General features: G+C 48.6%; 1 protein-coding gene across 1 annotated transcript in view; it reads left to right on the forward strand.

The window, feature by feature from the left end:
• Positions 1-223: 223 nt before the first annotated feature.
• The window catches only part of NSG1 (neuronal vesicle trafficking associated 1), a 28,385-nt gene continuing 9,837 nt past the window's right edge, over positions 224-18,771 (forward strand). Inside the window, exons 1-3 of the mRNA XM_066631858.1 lie at positions 224-317; positions 836-983; positions 6,646-6,762. Of these exons, the coding sequence (XP_066487955.1) occupies positions 855-983; positions 6,646-6,762 (246 nt within the window). The 5' untranslated portion in view covers positions 224-317; positions 836-854. The remainder of the gene's footprint in view (positions 318-835; positions 984-6,645; positions 6,763-18,771) is intronic.

Raw genomic sequence — 18,771 nt, forward strand, 5'->3', positions numbered from 1 at the left:
CGTGTGAATGGAGCCCGGGGGGCGGCCTGTCCAGGGGGCGCGATCAGCTCCGGCTTCCCAGGGGCTCCTTTGTGCTGCTGCCGGGCTCGGGCTGGAGGAGGAGGGAGCGACGCGGAGGCTGCGTCACCGCCGAGGAGAAGCTGCTGCTGCTGCTCTCCCCCCCCCCGGCGGAGCCCCCTCCTTCCCCCGCCCAGCCAGCCCGGCGCAGCCCAGCCCAGCCCAGCCCGCCACCGCATCCCAGGGATCTCTCCTTCGCCGCGCCGGGAGGTCGTTCCATCGCGGGCAGGAGCAGCGCGCAGAGGCCGTCCAGAGGCGAGGTGGGGGGCCGCGGGGGGCGCACCGGCAGCTGCTCGGAGGCGCGACGCAGCCACTGCTGGGGGCAGCGCGGGGGGGCAGCTGGACGGAGGGAGGGAGGGATGAGGGGGTGGGGGCGCGCGGGGTGCGCACGGGGGGCGGAGGGGCCCGGGGGGCAGGGACCTGGCCCCCCCATGCGCAGCTTACTCAAGGTGTAGGACTGGATCGCCTGGAAGCCGCCCCCCCAACCCGCCTCCACTCTCAGGCTGCAATCCTGTGCACACTTTCCCGGGAGTAAGCCCCACTGACTCTAATGGGGCTTGCTTCAGAGTAGGCATGCATGGGATTGGGCTTCCCCCCATCCGCAACTGACGATGGGGAGGCAGCGATCCAGCCCTTCCGCCCCCCCCCCACCCCTCCTGCAAGCAGGTCGCGTTGAGCCGGGCTGGTCCAGCGGGTCTCCCCCTGGCGCAGTCCTGCCCTCCTTGCGACCCACCCTTTGCCTTTCTGCACCTGTGCATTTTTTTGTTTCCCCTTCCAGGACTCATTCAGGGGGAAAAATGGTGAAGCTGGGGAACAATTTCAGCGAGAAGAGCACCAAGCAGCCCCTCCTGGAGGATGGCTTTGACACCATCCCCTTGATCACACCCCTGGATGTCAATCAACTCCAGTTCCCACCTCCCGATAAGGTACAGTTGGCCCCCCCCCAGACAATCCCACCCAGATCTCCCGCAAACAACAAAAGAAGGAGGTGATGTTGGCCACGCCGAGAGCTCACAAAGCAGCACTGTAGAATCCAGATATCCAAATGCATGTTTGCTTTTAGGAAATGTATTGACAGCAGCGTTGATGGGGGATATTGAATTCAGTGGCATAGCTAAGGGGGACGGAGGGTCAAATACTCTGGGCTCCATGCGGCCGGGGGACTCCACACTGACTCGGGAACCTTTAAACGGGGCACATATATTGACAGCAGTGGTGATGAGGGTGTCTCGAATAATTTGAATTATTTTCCTCTGAAAATCAAATGGATTGATCTTTACGGCGTATTGTTGAAACGCTACAATGTTAAGTCTGGTATCTTTGTTCTGAGCGTACAACGTCTCTGTATCTTCACGGCATTCTGCAGCATCTAAACCTCCAGCTCTCTCCTGCCTGCCTGAATTTACTTTGGCCTGTAATCTGCAGTCAAGCTAATCCTGATGTGTTTGAATAATAAGGTGATTCTGAATAATGAGGTTACACTCCCATTAGCAGGGGTGGCAAGGCAGCTTGAGAAAAATCCTCTGAACAAAACCTCCCCCCCCCCCCAAGCTTCTCATTAGCTTTCCCTTGGGAGAGCTAAAGCAGAAAACAACCCCACAAGGGACTTCCTTACCTCTTGCCTGGGAGGAGGCTTTCACAAATGCAGGGTGTGAATTCTGTTTCAGTGCTTCATTCCCAATACTTTGTAGCCATTGTTTCCCAAGGACTGAAAGGCATCATTCGAGCACATCAATGCTACAGATTAGACTGGCTTACTCCTGGTCATTCCTACTCCCCTGGGGGACTGCACTTGCAGAATGGGTGATGTGATTGAGTGAGGTTGCTGAGAAGAAGTCTTTATAATTCCCAGGAGTCTTTGGGGGCAAGAAGTGCCATTTTGAACTGGTAAAAAACCGCTGCGTTTGTATGCCACTTGGGAGAAAAATCCAGAGTCTGTACTGGCCCATTTGGGATTGTTTGTTAAATAAAATAGCAGGCAGTCATGGGGGGGGGGGGAGACTTGGCGTTTTATAATGTGGAAGCCCAGAACTCCTGGATCTGGGAGTTATAGCTGTTGTAATGTGGGATGTACCCAGTCTTTGTCATGGGTGTTCTGGGAGCCTTGTTCATGGGTGGGTGTGACTCTCACCCACCAGATAATGGCTTTACATGCACAATCCCACTAATTCCAGCCAATCTATTATTGCTGCTGCAGAAGCCAAAATTTCTCAAACTCTTGGTTGGAAAACATTGTTGACTTTTACTGGTGTTGCTGGGGAGGTCAAGGGGGGCAGATCCCCTGGGGCGCCACACCTGCATGCCCCATTCCTTGGCTCCCATATCAAGGTTTTCAGAGGGCCTCCTTCAATGCCCCGAAGTCTTTCTGAGGCCTCCGGAGGGGGGCTCTTTAAACCCCACTTCTGGTTTTCGGACAAATACTGAATGTGGGGCCACCTTGGGGTCAGTGTGGCATATTCCTCATTGGGGGGGGGGCAGCATTCTGCAGTCCTGCAGCACTGGGGCTGGGTTCACCAGTATTGAGTTTAAGTAGCTCCTGCATGCTATTGGCTTCTCATTTATTATTATTATTAACAGTATTTATATACCGCTTTTCAACTAAAAGTTCACAAAGCGGTTTACAGAGAAAAATCAAATAACTAAATGGCTCCCTGTCCCAAAAGGGCTCACAATCTAAAAGATGCAAATGAATACCAGCAGACAGCCACTAGAACAGACAGTGCTGGGTGAGGAGGGCCAGTTACTCTCCTCCTGCTAAAAAAAGAGGCGCACCCACTTGAAAAAGTGCCTCTTACCCAATTAGCAGGGGTTAATTTCTTTGTCCCTTCCTCAAGGAAAACCACTACACAATTGAAAGTGAGAATCTAGCTATGTCTACTCAGTAGCAGGCCCAGTTGAGTTAACTGGGACTTACTCCTGGTAAACGCATATAGGATTACAGCTTTTGTTGGCCAATGGGCATAAAGTACATGTGGTAGATATGTTCCAAGAAGATTTTTAATTTCTTCGTATCATTGCAGGGACGGTTCTGATACTGGTTTGTCCATGTATCTTGACAAATTTAACCTGGTTTCAAACATGTAGGGCTAATAAAAAGTTTTTTAAAATGTCCCCACTCTTCTGCAAGTAAGAAAGGCACACTGCAGTGCTTATGGGGACTTGCATCTCTCAATGGTCCTGCTAATAAACACCCTCCCCCCAACTCCCACGGCGCACTTGTAGGCCATTTGTGGCACACTGGTAATTCATACTGGGAGCCCGTAGTTTCAGACATTCTACTGGCAGGGAGTGGGCCTTCAGCTTCCTAGCTGTGGTTACTGCTTGTACCCCTACCATTCATATTGACCAAAGATTGCATTTGCCCTTCCCCAGGTCAGAAGGGTATGTTCAGTTGTGCAGCAAGGTTTAAACATTTTAGGCCAGGCCAGGCTAATAAAAATGTCCACCAGCCACAGCTGGAGGGATGTGGGGCAGAAGGGAGTCACCAGGTACAAGTGGTGACAGCGTTAGCTCTGCATATGAGGATGTGGGCAGAGCTTCTGGATAAGTCCCACTGACTCTCCATTGAAAGCCCCCATGTTGATGAGGGCTGCACGCGATGAGCAGTTCATATGATGTGACGCAGAGCCCAATCCTGACCAAATGCCCGTGCTGTAGTGCAGTGGGGCTGGTGCTGCCTGCAGTCTGCTTGAGGTAAGCTGACCTTCATCCCCTTCTCCTAGGTAAAGCCCCAGCAGCCTCTACAGAGCTACTCATACCCGTGCCAGCTCTATAGTTGGTGCAAATCCGGGCCACCCGTGTCAGGCTTTCAGGCTCAGGAGGGGGGATAGATATGGCTGAGGCCTCCTCCACCATCCCTGCCCCCTCCTGGATCTGATCCACCCTCCCCCTGCCCCATTACATTCTCCCCACTCCCATTCCCCCCTCCCACTGTCCTGCAGAGTGCCTATCTGCTGTGGCGGATGCTGGCCTCCAAATGTTGGCGGAAGGTTAATGCAGGTCTTTCCGTTGGTGGGATGGGCCACCTTGCTAGCACAACATGCCTTATGGTATGTTTGCAACAGTGCGCATACTGGTGGCTGGCATAGGTTTGGACTGTTGGTTCCATCGTGTGATAGCTTGGGTGGCACAACAATCACTGTGTTCCTCTAGCCTGGGGGTACAGACTCATTTCATTTCATACAGTGGGCTGAATAGTATTCATGGCACCTGCTGAGGTCCAGAAGTGACATCATTAATCAGGATGTGATGTCATTAAACAGGATGTGATGTCATTAACTAGGACCAGAAATAAGCAATTTCTTATTTTTGTTTCTTATTTTTCTTGACGCATCAGCTGCAAATGACAGAAGAAAATGCCCAAAACTTGATCATGTTTTCAAGATAAGTGAGAGCCCAGTCGTCACATGGGCTGCCCTTTCAGCAGCACTGCTTCTGCTTTGCAGCATGGCAGATGAGAGGTGGTTTGAGAAGTGATGCCTTGGCAGAAGCGGCACTGGTGAAAGGGTGGCCAGTCTGACAATTTGGCTCTCCCAGTACTCCTATTCAGCAGGACTACTTCTGCCAGTGCTTCATAGCTCAACAGGTGAGAGCAGCTGATGGTGGTGCTGGGAGAACCCATTTATCATGGGGGTGGATAAAGAGCTTCCGGGGGCCATATCCGACCCGCGAATCTTATGTTGTATGTATGTATCCAGCCCGCAGGTCATAGAGGCTGCTGGGGCTTTACCTGGGGTAAGGGGATGAAGGTCCCCTTACTTCATGGAGACCTTTAGCAGCCACAATTCCCACACTGGATGCAATGCAGGCTGCACCAGCCCCACTGCACCACAGCAGGGGGATTGGGCTCTGTGCCACATCGTATGAACAACCTTTCTGCAACCTTCCCCCCCCCCCAGTGCGCGCACCCCTGTGTGCAACCTCTACAGTGGCCAAGGGAGCTCTGTTCCCCTTGCCTCCGGAGGAACTCAGAAGAGGCCGGGAGCATCCATGCCTCTCTCTCCTCGAGCAGTAGAAGGCTGCTTGCAGATCACCTAAACATCTCGTTATTTAAGAATATAATAAATTCCAGTTAGAGAACAGCTGCACAGGCAGAGATAACCACTTGAACAAAATAACCTTGATGTTGCCTTCTGTGCCTTACAGAGGCAAGCTAGCTCTGCTAAACATGCATCTAGACATATTTCACTGGAGCAGTGAGCATGCTGTAAAAGCATATGCTTTGTCTTTCCTTGCGCTATTCAATTCTCTCTGAAGGACCAAGCTCAAAGGGAAATTCTTCCTCCCCTTTGCAGCACTGATTGGCTGCTTTTCCTATAACATCACAAGGACACTCAACCCTTTCCTCTTTGGAGCACTTTTCAAACAGAATAAATGTTAAATTGAATTCATGAAAAAATAAAATAAAGACAGCCAGCATGAGGGCAAGACAATTGATTTACATAATCAGTGTTCAATTTGCTGATTAGATCCCTTCAAGTTTGTATGTCTAAATGCACCCTAACTTCTAGATATTGGTGATAACACTTGTTTATAAAACCCTTGACTTGTCAATGTCAGCCTTTAATTCCCTTCCTAGATCTTTACGCAATCAAGGGTTTAATCAGAGGTTGAAGGTTGCCCCTGGTTAATCAGGGGCTTTTGACATGCCCACATTTCATCTTGGACCAAATGATTTTACAAACAATCTTTAGTATGTAACCAGTTTGAAAGTTAACCACAGGCCATTGCTCAGATATTTATGTAATTGCCTGTTTGAGTAAACAAGGATTGTAATTTTGAGATAACAATGTTGAACAAATTGTTTTTCTACCAAGAACCTCTTAAATTTGTCCTTGGTTACATAAATGAACCTGCAGTTCTCAATGAGTATAATTTCAACTGAATGTCACAAGAGCTAAACAAGACAGAGTCACAGGACCCTATATAAAGTCTGGACCATTTAACCTACTACAGGGCCCCCCATATCTGCAGATCCCATATCTGCTGATTCACTTATCTATGAATCAGGTCCAGCCCCCCCAGTGCATGCACCCCGGTGCACACCCCTTCCAGGGTGAAGCGAACTCTGCTCCCTTTGCCTCTCGAGGGGCCTCTGAGCTCAGCAGAGACTGGGGATGTCCGTCGCAGGCCTCTGCCGAGTTCAGACTGAACCCTAAAGCGAAAAAAGCAACTTCTGGTTTAACGGATAAATCGGAAGTGACTTTTTAATGCCTTATAAGGCATTGGGAGGTTCCAGGAAGCCCTGGATGTCTTCCAATTCTTCCAGGCCCTAATCCGCCAACATAAATCTACTTAGACATGCGCCAGCCCATTGGAGACCTGCTATGATGGCTGCGGCTTTTGCCTTGAGGAGACCTCCAGACTGCAGAATTCAGTCTGGGATACAGCGGAAGCATGCTGGCCTCACTGCGTTGGTGTGGAGGAATTTGGGTAGGATTGGGCTGCCCCTCTAAGGCTACCATTACAGGCTGTATTTAATGAGCATGTCGTACACAGAAGGATACTCTGATGCCTATTATTGTATAAGACTTTGACTGCCAAGATCTCTAGGTAGTAATCAACCTTTTGTTGATGTTCTTTGACAAGGTGGTGGTCAAGACAAAAACAGAATATGAACCGGACCGCAAGAAAGGGAAATTTCGTACTCCCAAAATAGCGGAGTTCACAATCAGCATCACTGAAGGTGTCTCAGAACGGTTTAAGGTAAGCAATTTCACAACTGAAGTTACTAGCACAGAAGTGCAGAGGTCAAATTTATTGGATTTATAACCTTCCTTCAAGCTTGCCAGCGCATTCAATGTGACTAAAACATCAACTGTAATTTATTTAAAAGAATAATAATGGTTGTCCCAAAATGTGAACACTTCCAGATGAGGAATTAGTGGATGGATCACAGTGAAATGTTTACAGGGATATAATTTAATAGCACAATCCTACGTACATCTACTCAGAAGTACTGTTGAGTTCAGTGGGACTTAGTCTCATGTAACTGTGTAGGATTGTGGCCTAACAGTTTACTCCAAGAATCCATAGTTGTGTACGCATAAGCTTGTTAAATGAATAATAGTTGAGAACTTAGTCCCACAGGAAGTTCTCCTGCTCACTCGGTGCCCTTCAGGGAGAAGGGTGGAATACAAATCTAATAAATAAATAAATAAATTTGAAATCAGTAGAGCCGGGTGCTTAAACTGGACTTTTACATGAGGATTTCCCATGGGGTATGACTATATGTTTTAGAGACATATAGGTATATACAGTACGGTTGACCCTTCTCATCTGCGGTTTCGGCACCCATGAATTTGATTCAGCGTGGGTGCCTAGCCTGTATCTGAATGGCCTCAAGGCTTTCCACGGATATTCATGTGCCTTTAAGGGCTTTCTATGGATTTCATTATCTGCGGAAATTTGTACCATGGGCGAGTCTGGGAATGGGTCCCCACAGATATCAAGGGCCAGTTGTATGCCTTTCATTATCTGCAGGGAGTTTGGGAATTGATCCCCCATGGATACCAAGAACCAACCCTGTACCTTACCACCTCCCCACTTGATTTTCCACATTAACTTTAATCTTCTTCAACACTCTCCTTATTTCTTTCCTTTCAATATTTGCACTTGTCATCAGGCTGCCTCTGAGACGTGATGTTATAACTCACGAGACTGATGAAAATGTGTGTTCCTGTTTAGTGCTGCGTGAGAAAGATCTCTTCCCTATTGGAAGCTTGAATCTAGCCACTGGCCTGGTGGCCTTTGGCAAAGATGCCTCTTGTCTAAGTGATCAGTGAAGCTTTATAATTTGGAGTTCATTCTGGCTTATGAGGCCATCAGTATATTACAGACAACTAGCATGATGTATGTTTTAGCAGCTGGGCTAGTAATTTTTGTAGAGGTCTCTGCAGATCTAGTCCAAAGAAGTTTAGCTCATTCTTTGAAAGACTGAGGGCCCAATCCTTTCCAACTTTTCAGCGCTGATGCAGTCTGGAGTAAGAGAACAAATGTTTCCATACCTTAAGGTGGCATCCTTGACTGCCCCTGCAACCACAGGATGCAGTGCACATCCCATTGACATGGCTGCATCTGTGTTGGAAAGTTGGATAGGATTAGGCCCTAAATGTCTTCAGTGAAGGATGAAAATAGGGACTTGCCTTATAAGAAAATGGATTTTGAACCTTTCTAAATGTTCCTGTCCTTAATGGGATGAACCTCCATCAGTGGCATTAACCTCCCCCCTCTCAACTTGCATGTCAGATGGGAGAGTCTTGCTGCTTTCTGGAGGGTGAGGTGTGTGCAGAGACTGTAGCTGATGCTTTCTTCAGGAGTAGTTATCTTTTCGTCTTCTGTTTATATCACCTGTTCAGTATCCAAGGGAAGCACACAATCACTAAATGAAAAAGTAGGTTTCAGAAGATGCCTAATCAGTGGAAAGACATAGGATTTAGATCTAGAGTTGGGGTGTCAAACTTGTTTCATGTAGCAGACCATTCATGATGCCTGCTGAGAGCCAGAAGTTATGTTGTTCAGCAGGAAGATATGTCATTAAGCAGGTGTGGACCAGAAATAAGCACTTTGTTCTTACATAGGGACTCATTAGCTGCAAATGACCGAAGAGAAAAATATACAGATCTTGATCGAATTTTCAAGATGGTGGAGAGCCCAATTATTACAATGGCCACCCTTTCAGCAGTGACACCTTGGCACAGCTCACCAGCTGAGAGCAGCTGGTAGTGGTGCTGGGAGAACTCAGCTATCATGTGGGCTGGATAACGAGCTTCTGTGGGCTGCATTTAGCCCATGGGCCTAGTGTTTGATGCCTCTGATCAAGAGGATCAAGGTGTAAACAATAGAAAAATAATTTTAATCCCCCCAGCATAAGATCTCTGGTTTATTCCACAAAATATCCAGTTCCAAACCCAGAGCAAAGCAACTGGATACAATTAAAGCTTGTAAGAGGGCCCTGGTAACTGGTAGCAGGGAAGTGTGTTAATCCATGACAGCATCAGGCACCCACAGCTTCACTCATCAGGGGCACTTAACTGTGGACTTTTCTCCTGCTGGTTCTTTTCTTTTACAAGTTGCCTTTGTCATTCTTCCAAGCCTTCTGCACTTGTCAGAGGGAAAGGCAGAGCCTTGTTTCACAAGCACAGAAGTGTAGATCAGTGTGGTTCAACTTTGGACCGCCGGGGACCACATGACCCTTGCATGACCCCTGGTTGGGGCACCACAGGCCAACCCAGAAGTAATTCATAGTGACGTCATGACTGCTAATTTCTTGCACGTTCTGAGCTGTCCAAATGACTTCAACAGGTTCAAAGTGGAGGTGAGTGCTTTTCAATCTGCCTGCCTTCTCCAAAGGAGAAGACAGGCAGGAGAAGAAAGGGGAAGGCAGGCAGGTGCGGCAGGAGAACCAAAATGCCTCCAGCGTGCCCGCTTCCCTTCCACTGCCTTTGCGCTCCTCAGCTGGAGTCAAGTGGGGCGTCCTGGGGAAGGTCTCGCAGCGCTGGCCGACCTTAAGAGACCTTCCTTGCTTAGCATGCCCTGCGCTCAAGCAGACGATGATTCTTTGCTTGAGGGCAGGGCATGCTGGGCAAGGAGGTCTCGTGAGGCCAGCATGCCCTGCCCTGCCCTGTTCCAGCAGGCGACAAGTGAAGCGCTTTTGCTCATCATCTGCTGGAGTAAGTGGTCATGCAGCTGCCTCAGAGGGGGATTTGGGGGCTGCATGCCACTCAGCAGCCTCCAGCACAAGGTTGGTGGGCCGCATGTGCCCCGTGTGTTGGACCACTCTGGTGTAGATGATATTGGTGCGTAGACGATATTGGAAGCAGCAGGAGAAACTCCTGCTGTTACTTCATTTCTCCAAGCCTTGCAAGTGAGAGGCAAGGCTTGCCTTGTGATGCAGTTTGAAAAGGAGGAAATTCATGCTGTGGTGTGCCTTCCGCAGACCACAGCACAAACGAGAGAAATCGCTGTCTCCCTAGGAAGCTGCACACATCAGAAGACTTGGGTAGGTGTATGCGTGGCAGGTAGGAAGCTAATAAATAGGACCAAAAAAAAGGATAGAGAATGGTTAGTAAAACAACTTGATATTTGTGGATCGTTGGACAACAACATATATGATAGTTATCACAGGTGTAGGTAGATATCCCCAGAACCAGGGGATATCCACTAAAATTGAGTGTTGGGAGAGTTAGAACAGACAAGAGAAAATATTTCTTTACTCAGCGTGTGGTTGGTCTGTGGAACTCCTTGCCACAGGATGTGGTGATGGCATCTGGCCTGCATACCTTTAAAAGGGGATTGGACAAGTTTCTGGAGGAAAAATCCATTACGGGTTACAAGCCATGATGTACATGTGCAACCTCCTGATTTTAGAAAAGGGCTATGTCAGAACGCCAATGCAAGGGAGGGCACCAGAATGAGGTCTCTTGTTATCTGGTGTGCTCCCTGGGGCATTTGGTGGGCCGCTGTGAGATACAGGAAGCTGGACTAGATGGGCCTATGGCCTGATCCAGTGGGGCTGTTCTTATGTTCTTATATAGCTAACAATAATGTCTGGGGCTCCCCAGTCTCTTGTCCAAGTGGGAGGGGGGCTCCTATCTTGCCATATTCACAGTATGACCATGTTGGGCCTCATTCACCTCTCCTCCTCATCTGTCTGGAAAGAATCCTGCTGCTTGGCCAGGGGAGCATTCCCATGTTGCCACAGTTTGGCTTGGAGAGGGTTCGGCCAGGGGTGACAAACATGAATCCTGCAGTCCGGATGTGGCCTGTGAAAGCTTTTTCCTTGGCTCCCAGGCTCTCCCAGCACCACCCCCAGCTACTCTCAGCTGCTGAGCTGTGCTGGGGTGTCATTGGCTGAGCGATAATTCAGCCTCCATGATAATTAGGCTCTCCCATATCTCGAAAGTGTGACTGAGATTTGCATATAGTCTTTTCGGTCATTTGTAGTCAACGAATTCATAAGTGAGAAAAAAGTGCTTATTTCTGGTCATGACCCAGTGGTGGACCTCCCCTTCACTTGATGGGGCAAAAGCCATGGCTCGGAGCCTTGCACACCTTTAGGACCCCGCGGAAGCCTCTCGGAGTTTCCCAGCATGGTTGGAAACTGCTTCCGGTCTGCCAGAAGCACAGTTTACAGCATCTAGGAAGCTTCTGGAGGCTTCCCCAATGTGTCCTGGGGTTGCGCTCCAAGTAACGAGGGGGGGGGAAAGATGTGCATGTGGGGGACAGCGGCATCCCACGGGGGGGCACCATCACGGATCTTTGCCCCGGGTGTGGGCTGGGGGGTTCCGCTACTGTCGTGACCAGCTTTATGACATCGCTTCCTGCTTAATGACATAACTTCTGGCCCTCAGCAGGCATTGTGAATACTGTTTGGCCCACTGTGTGAAAAGGGTTTGATGCACCTGGGTTAGACAGCTTCCTCTTCCTCCCAGGATAGCCTCCTCATGCTACTGTCTCCTTCCTTGGTGTGCAGACAGAGCCTCGGCCTTGCATCCTGTTGCTACTTGCTGGATCTGACTCAACCCTTTATGCTGGGGCCTGCCTTATGGGCATGTGCAGCCTCACTCCCTTTACTATCTAGAACAGGGGTGCCCAAACCCCGGCCCTGGGGCCACATGTGGCCCTCATGGCCTCTCAATGCAGCCCTCAGGAAGCCCCCAGTCTCCAATGAGCCTCTGGCCCTCCAGAGATTTGTTGGAGCCCGCACTGGCCCGAAGCAGCTGCTCACAACGTGAGGGTGACTGTTTGACCTCTGGCGTGAGCTGTGGGATGAGGGCTCCCTCCACTGCTTGCTGTTTCACGTCTGTGATGCAGTAGCGGCAGCAAGGGAAAGGCCAGCCTTGCTTTGTGCAAGGCCTTTTATAGGCCTTGAGCTATTGCAAGACCTTCATTCATTCATATAAGTTCGTCTTTAATATATTCATTTATGTAAACTTATGTAAATTTATTCAAATTTTAAATGTAAATTAATTCTTTTTCCCTCCCGGCCCCCGCCACAGTGTCAGAGAGATGATGTGGCCCTCCTGCCAAAAACTTTGGACACCCCTGGCCTAGAACAATCTTACCTGGTGTTCCTGTTGTGCTAGCAACCAGGAGGTTCGCCTTGGGACAGCATAAGCAGTTGCAGATAGAAGTGTAATGCTCTATCCCGGTGCCTGGGACATCACAACGTCACATAACAACCCCTCTGGGTTCCTGGAGGAGGGATCACTCACTGCAGTGGCTTTGTGCCCCTGTTCTTTCTCCTATGGAGGAACCTCCCCTGGAGAAGGAACAGGGGCACACTCCAATGGGTCCATCCTATCCAACCTTCCAGTGATGCAGCTGCAATGCAGTCCTAAAGTAAGGGAATCGGTGTCCTTGAGGAGGACTTGGTGACTCCCCCAGACCCACTGCAGGATGCAGTGCATGCCCTGTTGGCACGGGTGCATCAGCACTGGAAAATTGGATAGGATTGGACCCAATGTGTATCTGTGGTGGTGCTGGTGGATCTAGAGTGAGACCACTGATAGGGTAAAAGCCCTCCCCCTATTGTAGCCTCAGATGGCAGAACTGGGAATCGGTTAAGCTGTCAGCACTAATGATGTGCTTAATGTAATGTCTAGTAGTTTGATCCTACATTGAAGAACCATGTAGAACTGGGAGGACTGATCTCTGTGTTATATTGTTGGTTGGAAGTGGAGAAATGCCATTTAGATATTTCTTATGATTAACACACTGGGATTACTTCCAGGTTATCAGGTTGTTGGGGTATTGCTGCTAGGTAACAAGCACATCAGAGAGAGGTTTTGGTAGGATTTGTGCCTCTCGGGAACTGCAGGATGCACTGTGCTTCGGTTATATATCTACTGAAAATGAAGAGGCAGAGGAGGAAATATCCTCCATATGGAAGACTCCCTATAAAACATTTCAGATCTTAAAATGGTTCTTAATTGCTTCATAGTGATTCTTAAGATTTAAGTATGCTGCTTATAGCATTTTAAGGACTGCCAATTCCCATTCATGACCATGCCTATGGTATGTATCTACAAATGAAGATCACATTGCTAAAGTCCTCCTGGGCCCAAATAATTCAGAATTAATCTTAATGACTATGAGAAGGCAGCGATAGAAAATATGTTTGAAAATTAAATTATAGATGATTTTTTAAGGTGGCATGGTTTTGCGGATGTAATACTGGCTTTGGTATACACTCCCCTGCCCCCCCCCCCAAGAAATTCCTGAAAATTGTTCATATAGCACATCATTTTAGGAAAGGTTTTGACTCGTTGCAAAAGCTTAGACCCAAATAAGGTTCCATTGGGCAGCTAATGGCAATAGCATTGTGTACTGTATCTGTTCAAGGGGACTGCATACGGTGTACTGTGCCTGTTCAAGGGGATTGGGATTTCCTCCAAATTTCTGGAGGAAAAATCCATCAGGGGTTACAAGCCATGATGTATATGTGCAACCTCCTGATTTTAGAAATGGGCTATGTCAGAATGCCAGATGCAAGGGAGGGCACCAGGATGCAGGTCTCCTGTTATCTGGTGTGCTCCCTGGGGCATTTGGTGGGCCACTGTGAGTTACAGGAAGCTGGACTAGATGGGCCATGGATCGCCTGATCCAACTGGGCTGTTCTTATGTTCTTATAAGATTGTAGGCACTGGAGAATATTAACAGGCATAGTTGGAGTGTGTGTGAAATTGTTTCTGTTGGCCCTTGGCCAAATGCATTCCTGATGAGTAGCATGACCTAGAACACTGGTGCAGAGGTGCGTGTATGAGATGTCTCCTCTCTTTGTTTGCAGATTAGATGAGACACTTTTAAGTTGCCTAGGTACTAGAGAGTGTGCGGTTGCTAGGAAACTATCCCAGTGGATAGGAGGAGACGTATTCTCCAAGCCCACTGTGGTTGCTTTCAGTTCTTAGAGGTAGGTATTCTATGTGGTTGTTATAGATGCTAGAATGTGTCCCTGGTAGATGGTAAAACAAGGGGATGCTGGAAGAGCTACTGCTGACATGGAGCACATGTGCAGCACCACTTCTGTCTTCTGCAACAGTCATGCACGTGGGATTCTGGACAGAGTACTTCCTCCCTCCATTTTCATACCAATTGGATTCAGATTTTGCTGTGTAAAAGCTATGCATATGGTATGGACACATGCCCTTGTGCCACGAGGATCCCAGTAGAAGTCAGCTGAATGCTGTTTTTTTGCTTCCATAAGAAGACCCCCCTGGAGCAGGCCAAAGGCCCATCTAGTTGAGCTTCCTGTATCACACAGTGGCCCACCAGATGCCTTAGGGAGCACAAAAGACAACAAGATATCTGCATCCTGTTGCCACTCTCTTCCATCTGCCTTTCTGAGATAGCCTACTTGTCATGGCTTGTAACCCGTGTTGGACTTTTCTTCTAGAAAACTGTCCAATAACCTTTTAAAGGCATCTAGGCCAGACGCCATCACCACATCCTGTGGCAAGGAGTTCCACAGATTAAATATTTACTTTTGTCTAACTCTTCGGACACAAAATTTCCCACCACCTACACCTGTGTGGAGACAGCACGGCAGGGCATTAGAGGGTATTGAAGTCCTCTGTGGCCCTATCAACCCATTCCTCTCGGCCTAAGGCTAGTTACATATGGGAGGAACACAAGTAACTGGATAGGCATGGAAAAGGATGGGAAAAGGTGACGGGCACACAGGTAGAGTTCCCATCCTACAATGGGAAACAATGGGGCTTAACTGAGATCCACCAGGTGCCGGAGACTGTGCTGGTGATAGGAGAGGATGATGTCCATTTTCATCTAAATGTTTGCTTCCCATATTACAGGACTTGCATCCTTTTTCAGAAATTTGATATTTCTGGAGGAAGGGTCCCCTGGCCTTCCTCCACCCCTACACCGGACCTACCTGCTGTGGTGGGCAGAGTTCCATCTGCTGGCGCTGGAAGGCGTGCCATTGCAAAGTGCTGAATGCATTTTTGCGATGGCTTGCACGAGTGAACGCGTGTGCCCCTCTGACATTAAGTTAGGATAGAATTGGGCCACAAGTCTAGTTCCTGTAGTTTCAATCCATTGGTCCTGATTCTGCCCTGAGGAAACACAGAAAGTAAGTCCTGCCCTCTTCTGCGTGATAGCCGTCCAGATACTTTCAGCGCAATTGCATGCATGTCTACTGAGAAGTCAGCTTCCTTGAGTTCAGTTGGACTTACTCCCAGGTGTATAGGATTGCAGCCTTCAAGGCGGCTATCCTATCTTCCCTTTAGCCCTCTCTTCTGCAGGTTGAACGTACCAAGCTCTTGTAACTGCTTCACATAGGACTTGGTTCCCAGACTTCTCACCATCATTGTTGCCCTCTGCTGAACTCGTTCCATCTTACTAATGTCCTTCTTAAAATGTGGTGCTTAGAACTGGTTGCAGTCCTCCAAGGAAGGTCTGACTAGTGCAGAACAGAATGAAATTATGACTTATTTTATTCTGTACTCTATGGCTTTGTTAATGTAGCCCAGCATTGCATTTGCTTTTTTTGCAGTTGCACACACTGCTGGCTCACGTTCACATGCTCCGCTTTAGGTTTACTAAGGCAGGTTTTCCAGCCAGGCCATCCCTACCCTCTACTTACACCTCTTTTGTACTTACGTCAGGACTTTGTCTTCATTGAAAATCATTGTGTTGGTCAGGGCCCAGTATTTGAGCCTCTGGAAATAATTGTGGCTTAGTACTTGGGTGGGTGTGCTGCGATTGGCTGCCAAATGTAGCCTGTTCCCTATACTCTGTTGTAGGAAAGTTGGCAATTATCTGCTGTTCTTCCATCCCCTCATTGTTCCTTATGGGGTTACTCCTATTGATGCTAGCTTGTTTCTTCTCCCAGTGTCTGAATGATACAAGTTGTCAACAAGGCGAGGATTTATTGGACTTTACATTCTTAAGTCATTCCTGCCCAATGTTGCATACCTGCATCAGGGATCAAATGTGTACGCCTGTGGGCTGAAATGGGTTCATCTCCTTGAGTCTTGTGGTCTTGAAGCGCTTCTAAATCTGCAATAGTGCCCTATAGCCACATTGTGGCGTGCTTCTTTTTGTGCGAAGGCTGTGACCTGCTGCCATTCTTGTCTTCAGAACCTCAGGGCCCAACTACTATAGGATGCTTTCCTTAATGACTCACCAGAACTGCAGGTGGGCCCTCCTTATCTGCAAATTTGGGACCCACGGATTTGACTGAACAAACCCCCAGGGGCAACCAGAAGATCCTTCCGGTTGTGCCTGGGAGGTATTTTGAGGTGCGGAGAGGTTGCGCATGGCCTCCGCATGCCTCAGAAGGCCTCCCAGAGGCATTTGAGAGGCATGTGATTTGACAAAAAACTGGAAGTGCCTCTGGGAAGCCTCTGGGAGGCCTTCTGGAGCACTCAGATCTTTCCACGCCTCACAACACCTCCAGGTGCAACTGGAATGTCCTCTGATGGCCCTCACCTGAACATTCGATTATCTGCAGGTTTTGGGGAGTGGATCCCCTACAGGTACCAACCTGTATTCACCTAAGATACACATTACATTTGAAGGACACGTGCATGGGCAGTAATCACTGAATGCAGTGTCTCTAGTGATGCAGACAGCCCCATTGGTTTAAACATACTGGGGCCAGAGTGCTAGTCTTGTTGTTTCACAGTCCAGCCAGCCTTCTCACCTTTGTGTTCCTGGTTGTGTTCCTTCAAATTCAAAATGGTATTTAAACCTCTTTGCATCACATCTTTAACAACCCAACTGCTGAGTTTTGTGCCTTGCTGTACATCTATAATGCCTGTTCTTTGCTGGGAAAATGTGTTGTGTTGACAATATCTAGGCCCTTGTGTATCATCATAAAAGGTTGAACTGCAAATCTCCAAAAAGCAGTCACAGCCATCCACAAACCTCATATGTTCAAAGTGATAAATGGCAGCAGTGTTGGAATTCTTAGCGAATCAATTGCTTAGGTCAGTGGTTCCCAAACTCATCACAGTCATGGCACCCTGCAATCACAGAGCTCTGTCACAGCAGCGCCATCACCTGGCCATCCTGGGTGCCACCATTTTGAAGTGTGCGAGATTCAGAATGGTGGAATTTGGGAAAGTCAGTAAGAAGAAGTTGCTGGGGACATCCCATGGTGCCCCAGGAGTTCGCAGTGCTCCTGGGTGCCATGGCGCCCAGTTTAGGAACCACTGGTTTAGGTTAATGCTTAGTCGTGCTGTGGACAAATGGAGATTGCAATTCATCACTAGGCTCATTCCATATATTAGAGCAGGGGTCTCCAAACCCCAGGACGGGGGTCAGATGCGGCCCGCGGCAAGCCTCTACCTGGCCCGCGGCCAGCCTCTTGTCCGCTGAAAGTCTCTGGCCCACTCAACTGAACATGACCAGAACTGGGTTCTGATTGTGTCTGGAGGGTTTCTGAGGGCCAGAGAGGTTGAATGATTGAGCCCATTCATTCATTTATTCACTCATCTAAGTTCCATATTTAATTTATTTATTTTTTATATTTAAATTTTTTCCTGGCCCTCAGCACCATGCCAGATATTGATGCGGCCCTCTGGCCAAAAAGTTTGGAGACCCCTGCATTAGAGGAATTGCGGAAGAGGCCTCTTAGTGGGCTCTGACTTCACCCTTTGTCCATGATTCATTATTGATGTTATTATCTTAGCCTGCCCATCTTCTGTGCTGAAACTTGAAGTGGTACACATGGTGGGCTCCCATCCTGGTACTAGTCGGAGTCTCACTGGCTTAGCTTCAGCAAGGTTGCTGCCTCATGTATTTTTCTGTCAAAACTTCCGTGCAGTCCTGTTACCAGGCAACCCATCACAATGCACTGTGGCAATGCGATCGCCTCTGCGATTTGAGCTCACTGTTGCTTCCCCAACCACGACTTGCGCATGTCGTGACATTGGTGAAAAAGTAGGCAGTGTTCACTGCAAACCACTAGCCCATTGGCTGTGGACTATCAAGCACAGGGGTGTCCAACAAGTTTCATACAGTGGGCCAAATAGCATTCATGGTGCCTGCTGAGGGCTGGAAGTGGCATCTTTAAGCAGGAATGACATCTCTAAGTGGATGATGACCAGAAACAAGCACTTTGGTCTCAATTAGGAACTCATAGAGTTGCAAATGACGGAAGAGAAATTATACAACTCTTGATAATATTTTCAAGTTATGGGAGAGCGCAATATCATGCTGAGAAAGCCCAGTGATCATGTGGGCCACCCTTTCAGCTGTGTCGCTTCTGCCAAGGCATCGCAAGTGACCTAAAATTGAGTGTTGGGAGAGTTAGGACAGACAAAAGAAAATATTTCTTTACTCAGAGTGTGGTTGGTCTGTGGAACTCCTTGCCACAGGATGTGGTGATGGCGTCTGGCCTGGAGGCCTTTAAAAGGGGATTGGACAAGTTTCTGGAGGAAAAATCCATTATGGGGTCCAAGCCATGATGTGTATGCGCAACCTCCTGATTTTAGAAATGGGCTATGTCAGAATGCCAGATGCAAAGGAGGGCACCAGGATGAGGTCTCTTGTTGTCTGGTGTGCTCCCTGGGCATTTGGTGGGCTGCTGTGAGATATAGGAAGCTGGACTAGATGGGCCTATGGCCTGATCCAGTGGGGCTGTTCTTATGATTCCTTGGTGCTGCTGAAAGAGCAGCCCATGTGATAATTGCACTCTCCCAGCACCTTGTCAGCATCTCCTTCCCTCACCCTTCTTGGTCCACCCTCCCC

Source organism: Tiliqua scincoides, chromosome 6, assembly GCF_035046505.1.
Source record: "Tiliqua scincoides isolate rTilSci1 chromosome 6, rTilSci1.hap2, whole genome shotgun sequence".
NCBI lineage: Eukaryota > Metazoa > Chordata > Lepidosauria > Squamata > Scincidae > Tiliqua > Tiliqua scincoides.